Genomic DNA, 24,438 nt, shown 5'->3' on the forward strand with positions numbered 1-24,438 from the left:
TTTGTGCTTAATTAACTATCAAATGAGAATTAAAGCGTCTTTAATTTGTTTTAATAAGATGTTTGATGATGCATTGATCCTCCTCCGAAGGATGAAGTGTTTCCACTAAGTGAGAGCTAGTAAAAATATTCTCCCACTGCTGACTGGCCACCCGAAGGAAACCTAATGAAGTGTTTCTCGATCAATTGTGTAGGTTGTGTTGTGATATGGTGATATGAATCCTCTTCACTTTAAGAGACATGCTGCCTCCCCTCAGTTGAGACCACCATCATTCTATAGTTCAAAAGGAACCAAAGGCCTGCCCAGGAACAATATATTTATTAATTTGAATTAATTAGGGGTTCTTTTATCGTTAAAAGGTGTTGCTAACTAACGAGATTTTTAATGTACTGGAAAAACAATTTGATACACTAAGTGTTATAATATAAATGATTAGATATTTAAAAAATAAATAAAATTATCAACCACTTACATTATGAAACTTAATTTATCAGACCGTATGCGTTAAAAAATTTATCATTTCTGACAGCAAAGAGGACTTTTGTAAAAGTACTGTTTATTGTAAAAGCTAGGGTTTCGGAAGAGAAGGACGGGGTGATCTGACCCGGCCTGCATGAACCGGTCGGACACCACCCTGACCAACCCAGTTGTGATGCTAATTGCATTTGCTCTGTGCCGTTCTCTTTTCAGGTGCATAAGTACATCAGTGACAGATAAAATTAGATTTTCTTTGCACGAGAGAATCTTCCGAGCCAGTGTTTGGTCGAGTCCATCTTTGACTCGTTAAGATTCAACGTTATGGTGTGACTTGAATGTTACATATAATATAATATAAGTTAGGTGTTGCAAGAGTTTTAGCCGTTATATTTGGCTGTCGTGGTTGCACCTGTCAAGTTAAACGATATTTTTGTTTACCTGCTTTAATTATTATAATTTATATTTTCAAACTCAAACATTATCATTCAATTCAATGCTACGTAATATTGAACAATAATAGTAAACCGAAATCATTTTCTTTCTTTCTTTCTTTCTATATATTAGTTATATTTTTCCTTTTACAATAATTCTTTTCTGAGTGAGTACTATATTCAATAGAAGCAATTAGGGCTGGAAAAAAATCCCAAACCAAACCAAAAAAATCCCGATCCCAAACCAAAATTCCCAAAATTTTTGGTATTTCATCCCGAACCAAACCGAAATTTTCGGTATGGGATTCGGTTTTGCATTTCCATTTTTCGGTATTCCCATACCGAACCGAAAAAAATATTATATATATTATTTTTTAATTATAAGAGAATTATTTCCAACCGTTCATTGTTTTAGATTTAATCTGTGCTGTTCATTTGTTTCTAGGTCAGATCCCATTTCAGATTTCACTTCCGTTCATTTGTTCCATCCAATCGAACTCGAAGCGCAGCCCCTTCCCTCATCGAGCCCTCATCTGACTGTTTGTGTTGAATTCCGGCCAGCCACCGGCCTACCACAACACCGAGCCCTCGTCTCTGACTCTCCAGCCTTCCTTCACCACACAACCACCGGTCTCTCTCGCGATCTCTCTCTCTCTCGGGCGATTCTCTCACGGACAGAACAGAACCAGAGCGACACTCTACGACGTCACTTCGAGCAGTTCGGCGAAATCCTCGAGGCTGTCGTCATCACCGATAAGAACACCGGCCGATCCAAAGGCTATGGCTTTGTCAGTACTCAATAACCCATCTCTCTCATCTTCCTAAAAGTATGAAACAATTGATCAAATTTTGATCAATTTGAGATTAATCAGCTTTTTTTGGTTTCTGGGTTGTTTTTGTTTGGAGGGTTTAGGTCACATTTCGTGATCCTGAATCTGCAAGAAGGGCTTGCTTGGATCCCAATCCTGTGATCGATGGCCGCAGAGCTAACTACAATCTTGATTCTCTGGGTCGTCCCCGCCAACCTTTCCTTTTTCATGGTATATTTTTAATCTATTTCTCATTGTGTTTTTTGTTTTCCTTGCATTTTTGTTCTGCTGGGTACTTAGGAACTGCATTTCTAAAGCTGTATTTGCAATCGAATTGTTGCTTTGGTTGATTGGATTGCAGGGCAAGTGAGATCACCAGCTCCAATCCTCGGCCGCGTGCAGCCGCCTAGAGCTGCTTACATGGTTACCAACCCTGCTTACCACCACCCTATTCCTCATGGTTACCAACCCTGTTATCATTTGATTGTGCATTGTAATTGCATGCTTATATAATAGCTCTACTTCATGCGCAAATGCAATGCATTGTTCATTTGCTTAATGATCAATATCTTCATTCTTGTGTCTGCTACTTTAAAGTCTTAACATTTTGGTTCTGAATGCTATTTTTTTGTGTGCTGATTAGATGTTTCCATTACTTGTATTTGTCTCCTTCTGATTTTATGTTTTTCATTATCAATGCGCTTGTAACCCCAACGTTTCTTTATCCAGGAAGGTTCTGCTATACAATCAGCTTGTTTGTGTTGTTAACCATGATTTTGTTGGCACTTTATTTTTCTGAAAATCCTCTGGTTTTTCTCAATGGATATTTTCTTCATTTTGTGCAGGGCCTTGGCAGGTAATCCTAAAACAAGCCGATGGTTCTTATGCTTGCGTAGCAGAGAGTGCAACACGCTTTACTCTGGGTGAAGTATATTTCTGTCTAAACATCCAATCATCAGTCACTTTTTGTTAGTTGCTGAATTGCTTGTAACCTTGTATTATGTCATGTTTTGTTCGTTTTAATCATCATTGTAAGGATTGATGTATTTATGCGTACAAAATTCTTTTTACTTTTCTTTTTCCAATGTAGGTCATCTGAACAAGGTGCTTTTGTAGTAGAAATTGAATAGGCAGATTTATGCTATTGTTATTGTGCACAGATTTGTGTTATTGTCATTGTGCACATATTTGTGCACACTGCATAGATTGGGCAGATTGGCACACTGCACAGATTTGCACACTGCACAGATTGTGTTATGGTTTTATTCGTTGAGAACTCCATGTCATTTCATGTTTTAGTTAGTTAGCAAAATTTCTGCTTAAAAAACAAAAACAAAGAAAAGATTTGTGTCTATATGGTTATATTCAACAGATTGGCAGCCCAAATACCATATCAAATTTTAGTCCAAAAGCCCAAAAGCCCAAAAGCCCAAAACTATTTTGGGATTCCCGATTTTCCCGAAATCCCGAAATTATTTCGGGATTCCCGAAAATTGGGATTCCCGAAAATTTGGTTTGGGATCGGGATTGAAATTGGGATTCCGGAAAATTTAGGTTTGGGAATCGGGACAAGGGTTTCGGTATGGGATCCCATACCGAACCACCCCTAGAAGCAATAATGTATAAACTGTTTGTTGTATAAGTATTATATACTCATTAGGAGCAAGATTGTTAACTATTTTAATATTTTTATTAAAATTATTCATTTACTTCTATAATGTGACAACCCGTCCCTAAATTTAAGTTTTTATTTATTTTAATCGAGGGAATTGACGGAAATGGCCTAGGGGCAAAATGAAATTTTTCGAGGATGTATTTGATCCTCGTATATTCTGTCATGTTTCTTGACATATTTGGATAGAGCTCGACCTCACGAATGAGTAGGAGCAAACCGTTCGTGAAATGTAGTTATAATGAAGGAGTTATTAACGAGTGAAGTGGAGGGCAAAATAGATCATTTACCATTTAATTGGAAGGCTCCAGAAAATCTGGAGTAATGGGATGAGCCACGCGTGTGGCTGAGATTGAGAAGGGGAGTGAGATGGACGGAGGAGATGAAGGAAGCAAGGAGAGAAATGAGGGAAATGAGGGAGGGAGATGGCCAATCGGGGGAGAGAACAAGGAGGGGAAATGAGAGAAAGGGGAAACGGGGGATTCTTGACCCGCACCATTTTGTCTCGACCCAGTTGGCTCTTTACTTTTCCGACGGCTTTCCGCCCATTTTTTCCGACGAATTACATCAAACCATCACTTGGAAAACCCTATATGATCTTCCCTCTTCCTATTACACCCAAAAAATCAAGGGATTTGGCCTTGAAATTAGGTGAACCAGCACGGTGGGGTGCGGTGGCTTTGTGTTCGAATCACCTAAATCTGAAGCCAACTACATGCATCTCCACCACCATTAGACTTCCCTTAAGGCTTGGAACAAATCCCAAACAACTATAGGGAAAGCAAAGCACCGTAAGTGACGGATCGAAGCCACTCATTCTTAGGGTTTCGGCGGGTTCAAGATGAATTAGAGCCTTTCCCGGCCAAATTAGACTTGGCCACATGTATAAAACTTGCTCTACTCATTGAGATCTTCATTCTTGTAAATTTTGGTAATTTTTTGAAATAGTTGGATTTTCTGGTGAGTCGGGGCGACCGACTGCCACCTGCGGCAGCTCATGGGCCGAGGTATCCTCTGACCTTCCTAGGCTAAATTTGATACCCTAATTCCATATGTGAAGTCTGATTGTTGAAATTTCATTGTTTGAACATAGTTTTGATAGAGATCGTCACTTGATCCTTATATGAAGACGATCCAACCGTTGGATTGTCACCAAAATTTACTACATTATAATACGTAATATTTTAGGACAATAGGAACTAACGAATTGGGAATCTAACATACAAATCTTTCCAAACTGAATTTGTAAGCTCGTAAATAAAACGTCGGCCGCCACTTAATTCTAGCAATTGGCAAAGATCCGACCGTTGGATCGTAATGAAATTTTAGTATGATGTTCTAGAAGCATAATGTGGATCTTTAGAAGTTACGGATCGCAAATCCGAGGAGCGGATCTTCTGGATTAGGTTACGTAGGATTGTGGACCCTACCGTCGACCTTTGACCGACGGTTGATTTTTGGTCAATGGGTTTCAAATCACTCTAGAACATCCTTGGGGATGTATTTTATGTAAGTTATGTGTTCTATCGATAAGAATTCTGAGATGTTATTTGATAATTGTTCTAGGCGTTGATGGTTCGTGACGCATCGATATTCATGCTAGGGAATTGTAGAGCTGACTTTAAGTGAGTGGGTCTTTTCCTTTTTATAGTATATATATGATTGATAGTTCCACAAATGCTTTTAAATTGATTTATGCATTTTATGTCATGTCATATATATATATATATATTTAAATACTATGATATGGTTGAGTTTTAGATTGCATCATAGCATATCCATATGTATATTACCTGCATATAATTGTTGTGAATGATTGGAAGTGCTAAGGTGAACGCGGGACACACATGTAAGTTCAGGTGAGTTTATGGTGTTATTTGAAATGATTGAGTTATGACATGACTATATTTATGTTTTATGCAACTCTGACACTGTCGTACAAGTTGTAATAATAGGAAACTCCGACACTGTCGTATAGGTTGTGATAGGCAACTCTAACACTGTCGTACATGTTGCAATAATAGGCAACTCCAACATTGTTGTACAGGTTGCCTATGAGTCGTACAGGTTGCATTAGGCAGCTCCGACTCGTGTGTTATCATAGATTGATTTATGAGTCGTACAGGTTGCCTTAGGCAACTCAGACTCGTGTATCAGCATATATTGATGAGCACCTTTTTTTTTTTTATGTTACTGCTGATGTGTAGTGATTTGGAATATTTATGGATTTACTGTTGATTTGCATTTGATTTCATACTTATACGTAGTATGATTTTTTGAAAACTATACATGTTTTACAGCGAGGGGTTATAACGTTTTCAAAAGATTTTTATTAAAACTTTATTTCCAGGCTCATTCACCCTTGTTTTTCGCCCCTCCAGGTTTTAATAGCCGAGCTTTCTTATCGACGAGGATTCGTGGAAAATCTTGGTATTGAAGATTACCTTCGATGGTATGATTCTCAATCCACTCTACTGTACTTTACTTATGCTTTGACGTCACGCGTGAAATGAGTTCATTCCCGCTCACAACGCACTCTTGTATTTAGGCACTTTTAGGTTTAAATTCATTCACATTTTCCACATCACAACACTTTATGGCTTCGTCACCTTCCAGGTGTCGACCATCACAACTCGATTTAGAGTCCTAGTGGACAATCCGGGTCGGGATGTGTCATATAATATGTTAAAAATATGTATATAAACGTAATCATATATTGGAAAATGTGTCAAAATAACGTGTTTTAAACGTAAAAATACATATGTTTGTGTATGATATATGTCTAGTACTTCAGAATTATAAAGACGTGCGATTTAATGAAACATTAAAATATGCATGGAAACAAGAAGTACTTTTGAAGAATAAGTTTGTAACTGTATACGTAAATTTACTAACCTAAATTTTTCAGAAACCAAAGCTCTAGTTTTCTCCTGCGTGTATAGTACTTTAGAGTTGCCCAAAATAATTCTTACAAGGAGGAATCCGCATGCCTGGAAATGCCTACTTCCAAAAGAACGAGTCCAAGTACTTTTCCTATATTAAAACTATATTTGTGCACCTGTACAGAAACAGAAACAATACAAGAAATGATGAGACTTGTACAGGAGGAAAGTGGGATTTTCATATATATATATATATATATAGATATATAGATGAGACTTGTACAGGAGGAAAGTGGGGTTTTCATATATATATATATATATTGTTGTACAGATACAATACAAGAAATGATGAGACTTGTACAGGAGGAAAGTGGGATTTTCATATATACAACAATACAATACAAGAAATGATGAGACTTGTACAGGAGGAAAGTGGGATTTTCGTATATATATATATAGATATATATATATATATTGTTTATGGGGGAGGGGGTTTGGGGGAATGGGGATGGGTGGTGGTGGTGGTGGGGTTCTAGGGTTTCACAGGGGATGAGAACGCATGGTATGGGGGATGGGGGTTTGGGGTTCCCACATCCCCAAGGAATTTTTAATTGTAACGGGAACATAAGTGATATATCACGTGTTTTAATAGAAGTGGTGGGAAAATTTTATTTTTTTAAGTTATTAACGTTTTAGCACACATATCTTACAATTTGTATAATAATATATGATGTACCACTTCGTATACCGATCACACTGAAAAATCTCTTCACATCCCCTCGTGCGCGCTATCTATCATGGATCATGCAATTGGGCGATGGCGAGCTCTTCCCCCTCGATTATCATCATTAATAGCGTGCTGCCAAAATAGAGAATCTGTTTAAGCCTTTTGGGCTTTTACATTTTTAACCTTTTAAGATAATTTTTTTACTAAGTCAAGGTAGTAGATTAGATTTTGACTTTCGTTCTTTGAATCAAGCAAAATTTTTATTTATTTATTGGTAATTTTAATTAGGTTTTTTTTTATGGTAATTTCATTAGGTAATATTGCCTTGTTTGGTAATTTGAATTAGGTATATTGTTATGGTTGTGCACAAAATGTATCAACATAATATACCTACCAATTTGTTGGCGTGAAGTGCAATTCGAAAAATATTATTGATACTTTAAAAATTTAATTGAGTACTTTTTATGTAAGTAATTTTCTTTTTAAATATATAAAATTTGGAGTGCACAATTAAATTTTGAAAGTATCAATAACAGTTTATTTAGAATTGAACGTAATTTATCTCTGTTTCTTATTATGTTTTATTTCCTATTGTATATTTACCTAATCTTCATATAGGTGCATTCATAATAGTGTACACTAATTATTGATTAAGAATTTTAATTTTAATTTTAAATTAATTTTATTTTTCCATATTAGTGCGATCCATTAGAGAGTTGTCTTTTCAGCCAAGCAGAATATATGTGAATGTGGGAGACAAATAAAAACATTTGAAGGTTAGCAACAGTTGACCAAATATCATTTTAGGGCCCTGTTGGACGCACATGGGACCCACATCCATCTCCTCACTCTATCTCTTGACTCTGTTGACTCCCCCCTTCCCCTCTATATTTATATCTCTAATTCCATCCCTAACTCTCCACCTCCACTTCTCTTCTTCTTCCTCTTTCTTGTCTTACGTTGTTAATCTCCATTTTCTAGCTTGATCAGCTAGATTAATTAGGTGATTAACCAATGGCTGACGCAGTAGGTTCATCCTCTGCAAAGAGAATGTGTTCAGTGCCTGAGAGGCTCCAACTGCATGGCGCCATGCTGGTCTTGCAGTTTGGCTACGCTGGTTTCCATGTCGTCTCAAGAGCTGCCCTAAACATGGGCATTAGCAAGCTCGTCTTCCCAGTTTACAGAAACATCATCGCTATTCTCCTCCTCCTTCCTTTTGCCTATTTTCTAGAGAAGTACGCATATATTTAAAATAAAAAAAATTCGGCGCATCTCTTTTCTCTTTATGATGCTCAAGCATGTTTATTTCTATCAACTGATTTGTTTTGATTAATTCAATCCAAAGAAAAGAAATAAACATTAGCGAGAAGGAGAGAAAAGCAGTTTGTGCTTATTTATAATTAATCAATATTGCTTAATGGAGATTAATTAATTAACGTGTTCATCTTGTTATTGATTTTTTGCTTCATCAGGAAGGACAGGCCTGCAATCACTCTAAACTTTCTCATTCAGTTCTTCCTGCTTGCACTTATTGGGTATGATTAAAAAAATTACACATTTGAAAAGCCAAGACATATATTCTGCTAATTAACTATTTAATAATCACCTTTTGTTTCACTCTAATTATTTTCTTAATTTACAGAATTACAGCAAACCAAGGATTTTACTTGCTGGGGTTGGACAACACATCACCCACCTTTGCTTCTGCAATCCAGAACTCCGTCCCCGCCATCACTTTCCTCATGGCAGCCATACTCCGGTAACGTTAATTTATTAACTTACATAATAAGTCATAATATTTTTATTCCAAGTTCTTCATCAATATATATATATATATACACACACACACACACACACACACAAACACACATATACTTACTTTGTCAGCGTCACTTTTGCATGTTTAAATAACATTATTTTATAAATTAATATTGCAGGATAGAGCACGTAAGACTAAACCGCAAAGATGGTATCGCCAAGGTGGTCGGAACGGTCTTCTGCGTCGCTGGAGCGTCGGTAATCACTCTATACAAGGGTCCTACCATATACAGCCCAACTCCTCCACTCCAGATGATGAGCTTGATGAGCGGAACTACCGCCTCTGCAATCTCATCAACTTCTTCATCAGCAATAGTGTCGACTCTCTCATCGCTCGGCGATGCAAATGGAAAGAGCTGGACACTGGGCTGCCTGTACCTGATCGGGCACTGCCTGTCGTGGTCCGCCTGGCTCGTGCTGCAAGCCCCGGTTCTGAAGAAGTACCCAGCTCGGCTCTCGGTAACGACGTACACGTGTTTCTTTGGTCTTATACAGTTCGTCATTATTGCTGCCGTTTTTGAGCGAGACTATCAGGCTTGGATCTTTCACAACGGTGGTGAAGTGTTCAGCATCCTCTACGCGGTAAGTACTTAGTAGCTAAGATCATTACTAAATTATATATGTATATATATGATCGATGAAAATCTCCTAATCCTCTCTAAAACTAAAACGCCTTCTTAAGTAACTAGCTATTTCCCTTTTAGGTTAAATCCGTACCCAACTTATCAAAAGAAAAACGCCTAGTTTATATATTTTTTATTTTTATAAAAAAGGTTACTTGTTTATACTTTATATAAACATATACTACGGTGTGTTAAATTAAAATAAAAAATAAAAAAAATTTATGCGAAGGAATGTGACATTTTTTTCCTTATCTTTCTTATTATGTAAAACGCTCAACCCAATTTAGAAGATGAATTTTTTTCCTCTCTAGTATGGTGTCATGTGCCATATTTTTCTGGTTAGTTAACCAAAAGAAGTCAGAAGCGCAAAGTTAAAGTCTGACTAGTCATAAAATAAATAAAAGGCACAACTTGTTCATGTGTAAACAGGTTGCTTCTAACTTAAAAAGCTTCTAAGGTTCAAACACAATAATGCAGGGTGGTGGGTATTGAAAGTGAAACAAATGATACTGTTTAAATCTTTTCTCTTTTTTCCCTTCCTTTTTTTCCTTATATAATTTTGTTTTTTGGTTAATTAATAGGACTTGTATATGTATAATTGCAATTGCAGGGAGTGGTTGCATCAGGGATCGCATTCGCTGTACAGATATGGTGCATCGACAGAGGGGGCCCTGTATTTGTGGCCGTATATCAGCCTGTTCAGACCCTCGTTGTCGCTATAATGGCCTCCGTCGCTTTAGGCGAAGAGTTCTACTTGGGCGGGTAAGTAGTTCATAGTCCTGACCACCACCACCACCTGGGTCCATTAAACCCTAAAAATAATCATTCCCGTCTCATTTCATCATTCTCTCTCTCTCTCTCTCTCTCTCTCTCTCTCTCTCTCTCTCTGTGTTATTCATCATTACCCTCCACTGTTTGTACCCAACATTTACTTAATCTATGCATCCCAACACCATTTGTATGATATTAGAAGAGAGAACCATAGAATAGATAGAAACTTGAGTAGGGTTTCCGATCACGTCTTTTGTATGGCAGTACACAAATATGCTCTCATTTTGTCCTACTTAATTTCACACTGATTCTATTATAGTGTGGGAGTTAGAGTTATTCTAACCAAGCAATCATCACAATTTCTCTTTATAGAATATCCATTCAAAAGGGTTAGATTCATTGACACATAGGTTGACAAGTCAAAACAAGTTATATATATATATATATAAAACATAATAACATTTCATGTGTTTTAACATGCGTTTTTTTTGTACTTTTCGTCAAAATTTATACTCGATTTTACATAAATTTGATGTCTATACGTGTTTCAATACCACATATATACTAATTTTTTTTGTAAAATATTATGTTTACACTTGAAAAAAAAGACATATATAAATAATAAACAAACAAGATTTGAATGATTCAGAAGTTCATGTAAAACACATACATCACAATTTGGTCACATCTTTGTTGTTGTGGAATATACCTATACTTAAATATTGGTCTTGTACAATATTGGACAGGATCATTGGGGCAGTGCTGATTATAGTGGGACTATACCTAGTGCTGTGGGGTAAAAGCGAAGAAAGAAAGTTTGCTCAGCTAATTACTCAAGGAAGCAGCAGGGCTGGAATCCAGTCCACTCCAGAGCACACAAACAACAGGAAAATCCAAACCAAGACGTCCCTCACTCAGCCGCTCATCCCCCCATCCACCGAAAATGTTTGATCGCCATTTTCCAACTTTTAGCGACAATCTTGGGCCCTTCTCCTTCAAGAGATATCAGGAGGACAAAAAAAAATTCTGCCGTAGCTATATAATATATCAGAAAGCTTTGTGTGTGTAATGAAGGTGTTTTTTTTTTTTTTTTCTCTTTGTTTTTTCACTTTTATTCAATCACTTTCTTTAGTAAGGGGAGAAGGGGGAAAATCAAAGAGAGGGAGAGATCTCAGGGGGATGAATATATTCATCATGATCATTGTCAGCTATGTGGGGGACTCAGAGCCTTAAATCTCAAATGCTTTAATTATATGTTAATTCTATGGTTTGATTAAATGAAAAAGGTTTTCCTACACTGTAGTCAAAGCTGGCTAAATTCATGCTCTTCATATCACAGCAAACAAACTCATATGGTTAAAGTACATTTAACACCATTGAAGTTTGGAGTCAGTTTAAAATGAGCCACGAAATTTTAATTTTATACGAGGTGCAATGTTAGAAAATCACATCCTTGTGATCCATTTTGAAACTAACCTTAAACTTTGATGGGGAAAAATATCACTATTTATATCACAATCACCTCAACTCATGTCTATATAATCACAATTAGAAAAATCTGATATCGGTCTTTTTTATATTAAAAAATGATCAACCAGTGGTTTTATTACGGCTATTTATTCTTTTAAGAATTGAAAGAATTCACAGAAGCATTATAATTTCTTCTATTAAAGGTATAATTATTTACAATTCTTTACGTTAGTGTGGTGACAAAATTGCAGGTAAGATTTGATGCATGATTATTGTCAGATCCTAAATCACATCAGCAAAGAGTACATTATTTGAAACTTGAAAGGGGTCCAGAATAGTAATGACATTAGGTTTTTTTTTTTTTATGTAATTTTTTGTAAGAAACATTCATTTCTTTTATAATGGAAAGCTGCTTTTCCTTTTAGTGATGTGAATGGCATCAATTGTGTTCATTTATCCCCATCTATTAGAGCATTGTGCAAGTAGTTAGTTATTTTGTATCATGTTCCAGGACTTTTGTCCGTGTAAGTATGTATTTCTTTATACAAGCACTATCAGTAAGAGAATGAAATCGAACTTATATATATATACACTTTTGATGAGCTAAATTACACGCTTTTTGCATCTGAGGGCTTTCAGTGAATTGGAAAATTTGAGTGGTATGAGAGTGATTTTTATTTTTGAGCTCAATATATTGAACTTATTAATGTGATATCTGTATCATAAATAACAAGAAAGAGAAAATAAGTATTCAACCATAAAAAGAGAAGATGAAAAGTCGATGGGTCTCACATTTAAGATATAAAACTCAAGCATTATGGCAAGTGTAGTATGAATTAAACTTACGGTATCTGATTCTTATATATAAGTATCACATTCACCTAAACCACTGATGAAGGCTCAAACAGATATTTTCACTCCCCTCCTTCGTGACAAAAAAAAAAAAGTTGAATTGTTACCTGCCATTAGTCCTGTAAACATTCTAAGAAAATATATAAAAACTAATATCAGTGTATATTATCAAATTTTTTTATAGTGATTATTCAATTTCGATCATTGAAAAAAAAATCTTAAATGAATCTCTATTGGAAATGGCACGACCATATATTGAAGAAACTAATTAATACACCGTCAAATTGCATAACACTTTCAAACTACATATCTCATCACTTTTCGTCCCCATCTATCACACTAGTGCCGGTACCGTCCTTGCCTTTGTAACGCCGAACCACCCACAAATACACCAAGAAATTAGCACCGTTAATGGCGGTCAAAATCCAATAAAAGTAATTAAGCTTGCTCTTATTCAAATCATTCCTCAGCCACCCTTCTTGTTCTCCGCCGGTCGCACGCCCAATGATCTTAACAAGCACCGTGCTGAGCCAACTCCCGATCCCAATCTCACTCAGAAAAATCGCACTACTAATGCTCCTCGTACCGTCCGTGGCCTCATCGTAAAAAAACTCCAACTGTCCAACGTACGTAAACACCTCGGCGGTTCCAATGAGAAAGAACTGCGGAACCAACCAAAACACGCTCATTTTTCTCAACGGACTGAACTCGTCTCGGCGCTTCTTCTCAACCAAGGCGGCTGAGGCCACGGCCAAGATTGAGATAAAGAGTCCGACCCCCATTCGTTGTAACGACGTCAGGCCACGAGGGTGGCCTGTGCGTTTGCGAATGATGGGGACAATGAACTTTTCGTAAAGGGGGATGAGGATTAAGGCGTTGATGGCCGCGAAGACAGGGACGGAACCTGGGGGAATTTCGAAGTTGTGGCCGAGTTTGCGGTCGGTTTTGATGGCTTGGCTGACGAACAAGGTTGAGAGTTGAGCGAATGAGATGGCGAGAGCTAAGGTTGATGCCCATACGGGGAGAACCCTAATGAAGCATTTGAATTCTTCGACTTGGGTCACTGTGCATAGCGTCCAACGACTCTTTGGGTTGCCTTCTGGGTCTGTCATCACAGCTGCCTTGTCCAAAAACCTGCATATTAACAAGTTGATTAAGTGGCCAATTAATATATAACTTACCTAAATCACATAAATGGGATTCTAAAACAGTTAATTCACAATCTTGATACTACATTTTTCAGCAAGTTCATGCTCATTAAGCTAGCGCACAATACACAAAACAGTTATATGTAGGGCTTTTATCCAAAATGGTCCATGAAATTGACATATAACTACTTTGGTCCCTGATATTTAAAATCGATAGAAGTGGTTCCAGATATTGTCCATCGTCAATCATTTTGGTCATTCTTTAAGAAATCTCCGTTAAATTGAGGGTATTTTTTGTTAAATGAACCCCTCCCCTTGAACATGTGGTTTATTCAATTTAACGGAGATTCTTCATAGAATGACCAAAATGATTGACGATAGACATCTCGTCAATCTCAGGGACCACTTCCATTAATTTTAAATCTCAGAGACCAAAATGAGGAGTTATGAGAATCTCATAACCATTTTGGCTAAAAAACTTTATGTATGCATACTATCTGACAAAAGATAGAACTTAATTATATGTGCATTGCTATGCAGCCCAAAAACGAGACATATTAAAACTCACTTGAACTGTGCCGTGTGCGCTAGCTTCCGTGCACCCAGGATGTCAGACTCGTCGGTCTTAACCTCATAGAGCTCAGCATCACGCACCACCTCAACTCCGCTAAAATGGTTCCTCACTGAGGCCACAACAACCTGAATGAATCTAGTGAAAGGACTCCCCATAGGCTTCTGATAACGATAGTACGGAACACCAGCGGCTAGAATGATAATGGAGCACATCGTGAACGCGGTCGGGATTACAAAACCCCAAGTCCACCCCTTGTTATCTTGTATGTAAACCAGCACCGTGATCCCCAATAGTACGCCCATGTTTATGGCAAAGAAGAACCAATTGAAGAACGAGTATTTCTTTACCATTTCTTTTGAATCAGCCTCGTCGAATTGATTGGCCCCAAAGGACGAAACACATGGTTTTATGCCACCGGTTCCAAGGGCGATGAGAGCGAGTGCGCCGTAGAGGAAGGCAGTCTGGCTGCTGGTAGCTTGGCTGCACGGTTCAACCGTGCATGGCTGTGGACGTAGGCTGTCCACGGAGGCTGATACTGTCAACAAGATCATACCCTGTAAGAAAAACATTGGGTTAGTTAAACTTACACCAACTTCTTTTGAGAATTTTTGTGTTTCACAAGATTTATTGAAGTTTTATAAATATGTCAACATTCATTGAGATTTGAAATCGTTTTCACTTAACATCAATATATCCAAACATTAATTTAACCATAAAGTATTTTTGAGGGAATTTAACCATATATTTTGAATTATGTATACATCCTCTAGTTTTAAACCTATTTTCACATTAAGTAGTAAGGGCTTTTGCAAGAAGCACTTACGTTCATAAGCTATTTATTGAAAAATTCAAGTGTTTCATGTATATAACATAGACAAATTCTATCCGGAGAGCGTTCATGATGAAATTGATGAGTTCGAAATATAAAAGACTAAACTGATGAAATGGTAAGAGATAAAGGACCATTTGTGATTAAAATGGTTGATGTTATTCACACACCCCTTTTTATCTTCTACATATCCCTCTCAATTTCTAGTCGTCGGATCAAAAGAGTTAAAAAAATCAAAGAAAAAAAAAATAACAAAAAGTGTATGAGAAGTAAATATAGCTATGTGAATAGTGGCGCCCTAAAAATACCCTTGTAAAAAAAACACTTTTATCACTTCCCAAAAGTCCCAAAACAACCCCATGCTAATGGGTCCAATTATCTGAATTTCAGCCCAATAAGGCTTGTGGGCCTAACCAAGTTGATGAAAATCCAAGATGAAAGTGGAAATGGGCTTTCATACCACAGCATAGATACAAGAGAAAGTGATGATGGTTTTGAAGCGGCCCAAATAAGCATCGGCTACAAAGGCTCCAAATAGTGTGAGGACGTAAGAAGCTCCGATCCAGTTCGTCACATGAGTCGCCGCTGTCGGCAGCGACTGTCGCATCTCGTATACCAAATAACGCACCATGTTCACCGCAATTGCAAAAAATGCCAGCCTCTCAGCCACCTCATTCACTACAATTAATTAAGCCAAAACAAAAAAAGTTAATTTAATCTTAGTACTACGGTCTTGTGGTATTTCTCTTCACTTTGAAAAGAGAGGTCATAGGTTCGAATCTCGTGGATGACGAATTCTATACCAAATTAGGTTATCCATTGTGTAGCTTAGTCGAACTCATATTCTCCTTAGTGTAAAAATATCGATATACTCAATAAATAAATAAGCTTTTTAGTTAAAATGGTTTCTGAGATTGTTATAACTCATTACTTTTGTCTCTAAAATTTAAAATCGATATAAGTGATCCTTGAGATAGTCTACCTTAAATCATTTTAGTACTTGTATGGAAAATTTTTGTTAAATTAAAAAAATGGAACTTTAACAAAAAGCTCCCGGTACTGTTCACTTTAACGAAAAACCACATTTTTACACTAAAAAGTCAATCATGGTACTATTCACCTTACCCTTTATTTTGTCCTTATCGTTAAAACTCAAAGTTTTCAAGCCCTTTTCATTAGTTTTCCTTTAAAAAAACCACAAGTTCAAGAAAAGGGGTTGATTGACAAAAATCTCGTCAGTTTAACATAGATTTCTCACAGAATGATCAAAATGATTGATGGTAGACAATCTCAGGGACACTTCTATCGATTTTAAATCTCAAAGACCAAAGTGAAACGTTATGCAAATTTCAAATATCATTTTTATAAAAAGCCTAATAATAAAATTGTAAATTTGTAATGCATATAAGAATTACTATAAAGTACCTATGATAAATGGTGCGGCCTTCCATCCTCCTGTTGTTTGCTTGTCAGCAATTTTTCCCCTGAAGTCCACACATCCATTGCTTACCAAAGTTGTGGTTACGCTTCCTTCCTGCATGTTGATGTTGATTAGTTATAGCATAAGTGTATAGCTATTTAGGGGCATTTAGTCCGTGTCCAAAGTTTCAGCTGCTTTCGGATTTAGTTCAGTGCAATTTTCGTATCAATGCAGGTTCAGTTGATTTTTTCTTATGAACATTTTCCTCTTTATAGTAAAACTGAAAATATATTTAAACTATGCATCATGTACTCAGATTTGAAATAAATAAATAAACACGAACGAGTTTTGCAGAGTTAAGAAGATTACCATAAGAAATGGATGATATTGGCTGATGAAGTAAGGGGCATATACGAGCAGGACAATGAGAAGAATAAGAAGAAGAAGATTGTGCGAGGAATGCTAAATCCTAATGAAGTAAGGGGCATATAACAAGAAGTAGAAGAAAAGAGGGGAAAAAAAGAAACAGGAAAGTATCAATCCGTACGATTCAGAGTCCCTCAATTGAAGCAAATATGGAAAATGATCTTATTCTATAACTAATCCCCTTATTAAGAAGATTGTATTCTTAAAATATCAAAATTGATCACAAATGAAGAAAAAAAAGAGAGAAGATAATTCTAAAATCAAGGGAGAATATTACTTACTTTATTAGTTACTTAAGAGTAAATTTGGTACATGAAAACAAAAATTACATGACGTAGTGATTCAAAAAATAAAAATATTTTACCTTCTTGATATCCACAAAATCTTCAAATTTTTCCATGGAGGACTCGACCTCGATAAGAATCGTATTGTCATAAATAATCATGAAAAGTATAATATTCAAAACTACTTTAAATCTAAGAAGAGGAGAGTAATGATAGAGAGACTAACTGGAATTAGTCTTCCACTCTCCTAACAAACGAAATATACATGAAATAATTCAACATTGTGTCAAGGCTAATCACATGACTCATATGATGCTTCACATTAGATTAAATTGAATAACTCACATGATTTATAATGGAATAAAAAGACAAAATAGATAAAATAATTCAACCGTTGCGCCTAATTTAACTCAGAACTCATAAAGTTTATTTGGTTAATATAAAAAGACGAAATAATTCAACCTTTGCACTTGGTCTAACTCAGAATTAGGAAGATTCGGTTAGTTGACATAGAAAGACAAAATAATCAACCGTTCGCCCCTAGTCTAACTCAAAACTCAGAAAGCTCGTTTGGTGTCTCAGATTAGATAGACAAATCACAAGATTCAAAAGGAAAATCATTCGCATAATATGGAGGAGACAGAGTAGAGCCACAAATACATGTTTACTTGTATATTAGTATACCATTCATATCATACGTGCATGCACAAGGACAATAAAACTTGCGAGTCCCATGCCTGATGATACATACAGCACACCAGGATGATCACGACAGAAAGTCCCATGCGCCGCCGCAGCCCAATAGATATTCATAAACACCTCTCTCTATATGTATTTATATATTTGTACTATATATACACACACACACACCACTTACTATTTCCGTACGTGTGTAAATATATAGTATATAGAAAGAAGAACGTATAAAGATAAAGGTAGTGGCTTAGTAAATAAAGTTGAACTCTTCAGTGCTTCATATATCTTTATACCTTCAGTGCGCCATTGAGACGAATGCAATGTCTCCCAGCAATTTCCATCCACGAACTCGCAGGCGCCGAAAAATCCCATGGTCTTCACAACCTGTTGATCAAGCGACATTGTTGACGAACAGATATTGAAACAGTTTGGAAGAATCATTCATCTTTAGCTGGCATTTTAACAAGTTTTGACTGCCCTCAGACCATGTAGAGTTGCTGCACAAGTTTTCACTCACCTGCCATATTAATGTTTGCATAAGTTGTTTTACGTGTAAATTCAAAGGCAAGGGAGATTTTGGGGAAGGGTGACTACATAGCCTCGCCTCCTTGGTATGTCTACGAACAAATGGTATTGTAATGAAAGGCACGATGCAGCAAGGCAAGGCGAGGTGAAGCACTTCTTTTAAGTATGGTAAAGAATAAAATTACGTCTCATCAACTCCAATTGCAATAAGTGCACTTGCAGGACTGGCAATAAATCACAGCATTGACAAATATAGATGATGCTTGTCGAAGAAAAGGGACAAACATGGTTGAAAACAGAGATAGAGATGAATTAATGTCTCAAACGTTCTACGGATAAGCTCAAACCTTAAACTTCCCCAAGAGGTAGGAATAGGAATCCTCCAAATCCTAATGGTGAGACTAGAAGACTTCCCATCCAAAGTTGGAATTCAGGATAGAGATAATTGGAATCAGTCTTCTAACAAGACGAAATAAACGAAATAATTCAACCGTTGTGCTAAGGATAACTCAAAGAATACATATGGTGTCTTTTTTTTAGAAGAGCTGAGGATTTTTTTTTCCGTGAAATTTTTAGAACACGTGGATAATTCAACCGTCGTATTACCACCGCTCATCTCCGACTTCAACATTCTGCGATTTTTTTAGAAGAGTTGAGGATTCTTTTTCCGCGATTTTTTTTTAATTTGGGTGGTGATCACCCATAAGGGTAGCGAGATATATATGAGGAGTAAGGAAGACATGATCGACCTGAAACGTGGCTTGTGGAGGATTAGGGTTTAATACTTGGCATTGGTGAACAGGAGATATCGTGTCCATGGCTAGCCTCACTATTTAAATCTCTAATAAACACTTGGCTTACACCTTTGTTTGCTTTCTTGCTCAGGTGGCAATCGGAGAGGAGCCAAATTCCAGTTTTGCCTTTCATTTTTAATTTTCTTTTATTAAATCCGCCCATTACATGAAGATCCACATCAGATTTTAACTCAGATAAATCGTAATTGATGAATGACGGTAGGAGGGAAAATTCTTAAACTGCAGAGAAGACTGACTATAAGTATGTCTTACTGAAGCTGACTGAGAGTTGACATAAGTGATGAACTTGCTGACAACTGAAACAAGGTGTCAGTTTTTAATTTTTCTTTTTACCTTTTTATTTAAATAACAAGATAAACATGTTCACTTATCATTTTTTTCGATTACTATGGAGGTATTTGGATTATGGTAGTTTCTTTTTACCTAACTCACGTCTGAGATTTAGATTTTTTTATAGGTTCTTCAAGATTGATGATTTATTATGATTTTGATTTCTGTATAGTGTTTTGGGTGAGCCCTGACTAGGGCTTTCTGAATTTTGAGTGTTGTGATTGATGAAGGTGCATATAACACAACGAGATCATGAGGGGAAAAGTGTGATTGTGTCTTGGCCTCACAGGTAATTCAAATTTGATGCATTTAGAAATTTTGCACAAATTGGCACACTTGTGCTGTTTGTTATGCTTTGAACCATATTTTTGTGTGTCCTATCTTGTTCTCATCAATGTGGTTTGCATTTTGAGCAGGGATCTTGGCCAAACTCACGATTCAAATCGTACACTCTCACATTATGACTTAAACCCTATGAAAGGACAGACGGTATTGTTTTTTGGGGACCTCTCTTACGCAGATGATTCTCCGTTTCATGACAATAACCGGTGGGATACCGGATACATGGGGGAGGTTCGTAGAGAGAAATGTCGCTTACCAGCCTTGCACTTAGACTGCAGGAAATCACGAAATTGATTTTGTCCTGAGCTTGTATGTCTCTTTTTTTTTTTTTTTTTTTTTTTTTTTGCAGTACTTCGATCTCGTTCTGCAACAAGTTGTACAAATGATTAAGCGTATGATATAACTGCAATGTTGTGTCAAGGAGAAAGTAAACCCTTCAAACCATACACAACGCGTTATTTTCTTCTGTACGAAGCTTAGCTTCATGCAGTGTATCTCCGCTATGGTACTCCATCGAGAGAGCTTCAGCATATATAGTATTCTTATCCTCTTACTCAGCATATGGTAAGAATGCTGACATCTCACTTCTATAGCCAAAATTCATCTCGTGCGACCAATTTTGCAGTACTGAGTCAGTCGTGGTTAGTTATGCTTATGTGCTCTCGCGCAAATTGTGCTTTGTTTGCAGGGAAATATACTCCTCGATACAAATGGCTCGCGAAGGAGCTTCCGAAAGTGAAACAAGACAGTGACACCATGGCTTATTGTTCTTATGCATTCTCATTCTCCACTGTATAACAGTTATGTGCATCGCTATATGGAAGGAGAATCCTTTAGAGTTATGTACGAGGAATGGTTTGTGGAATATAAAGTAGATGCTGTCTTCCCTGGCCATGTTCATGCCTACGAACGATATGTAAGTGTACCTTATACATGCCTGCGAACAACTAAGCTATGGCGGTTTCAGATATGAATGTTTCCATCACAGGAAAGGATATCAAATGTTGCCTACAACATTTTGAAGACTCTGCACTCCGATAAGTGACCAGTCAGCCCCGGTTTACATAACCATTGGAGCTGGAGGACACCTAGAAGGACTGGTTACCGAGTATGATGTTAATTCCCATTCGTATTAACTGTGAGCAGTCTTTCCTGTTGATCAAAAGTTTTGAAATTGCGGTGGTATTTTGTGTTTTTCTGCAGAATGTCAGAACCACAGCCAAGTTACTCAGCTTTCTGGCCATGGGATTTTCAATATAAAGAACAGAACTCATGCTTTTTTCAGTTGGCATCGGAATCGAGACGGGTATGCGGTTGAAGCTGATTCTTTGTGGTTTAAGGGCAGATATTGGAACAGCTTGGAAGAGTCATCATCCTTGGCTGTTTTTTAGATCAAGTTTTCACTGCCCTCACAACCACCATGTAGACTTGCTGCACAAGTTTTCACTCACCTGCCATATCATTGTAAATTCAAATGTACAAGAGATGGGAAGGATGAGAAAGGTTTCATGTAATCATTGTATAGCACTCTATTCATCATCCTGAATAAAACAATCAGTTCTTCATCCTCATTTAACTCAACAAGATAAAACCATTTTCACTGCTGTTTTTGTGTTGTCAGTCACCACTTTCTTTTCTTCCTTTTTTGAAGAGAAGGGGTTTCATCACAAGAAGTAGGGAAATGAATTCAACAAACAATTTTTCTTCTGTTTGTCTTTCCATGTTAACCAGGTCAGCCTTCTAAGTTAAGGCGCGACGACGGTCTTTTTTCTTTTTTTTTCTTTTTTTTATGCTAACCAGGGCGAGCCTTCTGAATTCTGAGTTAATCCATGCACGGCGGTTGGATTATTTTGCCTATTTCATCTTTCTATATTAACCATACGAGCTTTCTAACTTCTAAATTAGACTATGCACGATGGTTAAATTATTTCATGTTTCTATATTGGTTGAATGGTTTCCATTCAATCTTAAGAGTTATATAATTCATTCTTTCTACACATCAGATGGAACTACTAGCATAGCCTACCCTTTACGCACTTTCTTTAATGTATGGTAAAGAATGAAATTACGACTCAACAACTCCGATTGCAATATATAAGTGCACTTGCAGAATTGGCAATAATTCCCAGCATTGATAAATATACAAGATGCTTGTGGAATAAAAGGGACAAACGTGGCTTGAAAACAGAGATAGAGATGAATTAATGTCTCAACCGTTGTACGGATAAGCGCAAACCTTAAACCTCCCCAAGAGGTAGGAACAGGAATCCTCCAAATCCTAATGATGAGACTAGAAAACTTCCCATAAAAAGATGGAATTCAGGAAAAGAAATAATTGGAATTAGTCTTCTAACAAGACGAAATACACGAAATAATCATACCATCGTGCCAAAGATAATTCAGAAGATAATTCAGATAACATATATGATGTCTTGAATTAGATTAAATTAGATAACTCACATGATTCAACATGAAAATCATCACATAATACAAAAAGACGAAGTGAAGTTTACAATCCAACTGTTGATTTAACCCAGAAACAAAAAAGTTGTCTGGTTAATATAGAAAGACGAAATAATTCAACCATTGTGCTTGGTGAAATACGAAAGCTAATTTGGTTAATAAAGAAAATAAAATAGACGAAATAATCCAACCGTCGCGTTTGGTTAATAAAGAAAATAAAATAGACGAAATAATCCAACCATCGCGCTTGATTTAGTTCAGAAAACTCGTTCAGTGCCTAAAAAATTAGATTAAATTGGATAACAAACCACATTTATGAGGAATTCATTCACATAATATAGAAAGGCAGAGTACAGCCACAATTATCTCATTCATATTATACATATACCCACATTAAGATTTGCAACAAACCCTGCAAGCTGCGACTCTTTTACATTACCCTGCACATTACATTTTTTTAGTACACTCCCAAATTAAAATTAAAAATAAAGGGGATTAAGAAAAGAAAACCTTATTGCTTGTTGGTTTATAATATATACAGGACACTGGAATGACCACGACAAGGCGCAGAAAAACTCATGCGCCGCCGCAGCCCCCTAGATATTTATACACACCTCCATATATTTTTACTATATATATACACACACCCCCTACTAGTTGTGTACATATATTATTATTCGACATATGAAGCACTGAAGGCATTGTGCAACTTTATTTACCAAGCTACCACCTCTATCTATATACCTTCAATTTTGATTTACATGCACCATTAATACGAAGGCATTGTTTCCCAGCCAGTTCCATCGACGAAACCGCCACCGAAAACACCATGATCTTCCACCGCCGGAAGATCAAGCGACATGGCGGCCTCCGTCCATATCGAGTCATCAAACACCGGAAAGTTCCCACTTGTGTTCCCCCAGAGTATACCCTCCATTTCATTATTCCCACCACTACTCATATTCTCCCCCACTTCCGTGCCGCCCTGCTCCGGGAGGGCCACAGCCCAATTTCCATGGGGCTGATCCGTTTTCACAGCCAGAAAGTTATCGCCAATAAAAGGTACCGCAATATCGTTCACAAGAGCACCGTAACCTGCAGGATTAGTCCCAGTACCTGATGGATTGTTCTGCACAAGGGTTTGGTTCGGAATTTGAGGTGGCACGCAGGGATTGGCCGGCGAGGGAACGACTTGATTCTGCAGATGCTGATTCAAATGATGCTGGTGACAATGAGGGACTCGCTGCTCTGGCAAATTCAGCTTGGCCACGGAACCGTAGAGCTTTCGGGCCGCAACGTCATAAGCCAGAGCTGCTTCATCGGAGGTGTCGAAAGTCCCGAGCCAGAGCCGGGCCCCACGGTTCGGCTCACGGATTTCCGCCACCCATTTTCCCCACGTCCTTTGCCTGACGCCCTTGTAAGTGCACATAGCATTCTCCGGCCCTCCCTTCCCCCTCATGCAACCCTTCCTCGAGCTCGCCTGCGCCGGCCACTTCGACGGCTTCCTTTCCTCAACCCCAACACTGGTACTACCACCACCATTCATCTCCGACTTCAACATTGTGAGATTGTTATGAGATGAGTTGAGGATTATTTTCGTGAACTTTTATTTGGGTGGCGAGTTTGAGAAACCAGCAGTGATATTTATATGAGGAAGGCAGATTTGACCAGAAACGTGGCTTGTGGAGGATTAGGGTTTAAATATTTGGCATGGTGAACAGGAGATATCGTGTCCATGGCTAGACTCACTATTTAAATCTCTAATACACACTTGGCTTACACCTTTGTTTGCTTTCTTGCTCAGGTGGCAATAGGAGAGGAGCCTTATTCCAGTTGTGCTGTGCTTTTCATTTTTCATTTCTTTCTTTTATTAAATCCGCCTTTTACAAGAAGATCATATCAGATTTTATTTAACTCAGAGACAAATCACATGTAATTGATGAATGATAGTAAGAGGGAAAATTTTTAAACTGTACACAAAGATTAAATGAGTATTTCTGCTGAAGTAGAGTATATCTTACTGAAGTTGACTGACTAAAAGATTTGCTGACAAC

The 24,438-nt window shown here is 37.3% G+C and overlaps 4 protein-coding genes and 1 pseudogene across 4 annotated transcripts; 3 read left to right on the plus strand and 2 right to left on the minus strand.

Annotated features, from left to right (window-relative positions):
- Positions 1 to 613: 613 nt before the first annotated feature.
- On the plus strand, positions 614 to 2,847 carry LOC126632494 (uncharacterized). The gene is made up of 6 exons (XM_050302913.1): positions 614 to 690; positions 1,354 to 1,696; positions 1,822 to 1,948; positions 2,079 to 2,203; positions 2,563 to 2,573; positions 2,808 to 2,847. Exons 1-6 carry the CDS (start codon positions 614 to 616, stop codon positions 2,845 to 2,847), a joined length of 723 nt encoding a protein of 240 aa, XP_050158870.1.
- Positions 2,848 to 7,907: 5,060 nt separating this feature from the next.
- Positions 7,908 to 11,505, plus strand: LOC126633397 (protein WALLS ARE THIN 1-like). The gene is made up of 6 exons (XM_050303982.1): positions 7,908 to 8,233; positions 8,471 to 8,533; positions 8,641 to 8,757; positions 8,936 to 9,398; positions 10,050 to 10,201; positions 10,957 to 11,505. The coding sequence occupies exons 1-6, from the start codon at positions 8,013 to 8,015 to the stop codon at positions 11,159 to 11,161; spliced, it is 1,221 nt and encodes a 406-aa protein (XP_050159939.1). The 5' UTR covers positions 7,908 to 8,012; the 3' UTR covers positions 11,162 to 11,505.
- Positions 11,506 to 12,763: 1,258 nt separating this feature from the next.
- LOC126631285 (protein NRT1/ PTR FAMILY 8.1-like) lies at positions 12,764 to 16,894 on the minus strand. The gene is made up of 5 exons (XM_050301461.1): positions 16,873 to 16,894; positions 16,509 to 16,617; positions 15,544 to 15,761; positions 14,249 to 14,808; positions 12,764 to 13,666 (listed from the first exon to the last, which is right to left on the minus strand). Exons 1-5 carry the CDS (start codon positions 16,873 to 16,875, stop codon positions 12,847 to 12,849), a joined length of 1,710 nt encoding a protein of 569 aa, XP_050157418.1. The 5' UTR covers positions 16,876 to 16,894; the 3' UTR covers positions 12,764 to 12,846.
- A 3,406-nt stretch (positions 16,895 to 20,300) lies between these two features.
- LOC126631287 (purple acid phosphatase-like) lies at positions 20,301 to 21,443 on the plus strand (annotated as a pseudogene).
- Positions 21,444 to 22,695: 1,252 nt separating this feature from the next.
- On the minus strand, positions 22,696 to 24,078 carry LOC126631286 (dehydration-responsive element-binding protein 2D-like). Its single transcript, XM_050301462.1, has one exon. It carries the CDS (start codon positions 23,943 to 23,945, stop codon positions 23,154 to 23,156), a length of 792 nt encoding a protein of 263 aa, XP_050157419.1. The 5' UTR covers positions 23,946 to 24,078; the 3' UTR covers positions 22,696 to 23,153.
- Positions 24,079 to 24,438: the final 360 nt, after the last annotated feature.

This window comes from Malus sylvestris, chromosome 8 (genome assembly GCF_916048215.2).
Source record: "Malus sylvestris chromosome 8, drMalSylv7.2, whole genome shotgun sequence".
Lineage (NCBI taxonomy): Eukaryota > Viridiplantae > Streptophyta > Magnoliopsida > Rosales > Rosaceae > Malus > Malus sylvestris.

Coding starts and splice junctions, on each gene's coding strand:
- LOC126632494 (XM_050302913.1), top strand. CDS start 614: ATGAACCGGTCGGACACCACCCTGACCAACCCAGTTGTGATGCTAATT. Junction 1,697..1,821: donor GATCCAAAGGCTATGGCTTT/GTCAGTACTCAA, acceptor TGGAGGGTTTAG/GTCACATTTCGTGATCCTGA. Junction 1,949..2,078: donor CCAACCTTTCCTTTTTCATG/GTATATTTTTAA, acceptor ATTGGATTGCAG/GGCAAGTGAGATCACCAGCT.
- LOC126631285 (XM_050301461.1), bottom strand. Junction 15,762..16,508: donor GGCCGCACCATTTATCATAG/GTACTTTATAGT, acceptor AATTAATTGTAG/TGAATGAGGTGGCTGAGAGG. Junction 14,809..15,543: donor TCTCTTGTATCTATGCTGTG/GTATGAAAGCCC, acceptor TTTTTCTTACAG/GGTATGATCTTGTTGACAGT.
- LOC126633397 (XM_050303982.1), top strand. CDS start 8,013: ATGGCTGACGCAGTAGGTTCATCCTCTGCAAAGAGAATGTGTTCAGTG. Junction 8,534..8,640: donor TTCCTGCTTGCACTTATTGG/GTATGATTAAAA, acceptor CTTAATTTACAG/AATTACAGCAAACCAAGGAT. Junction 9,399..10,049: donor TGTTCAGCATCCTCTACGCG/GTAAGTACTTAG, acceptor TTGCAATTGCAG/GGAGTGGTTGCATCAGGGAT.
- LOC126631286 (XM_050301462.1), bottom strand. CDS start 23,945: ATGTTGAAGTCGGAGATGAATGGTGGTGGTAGTACCAGTGTTGGGGTT.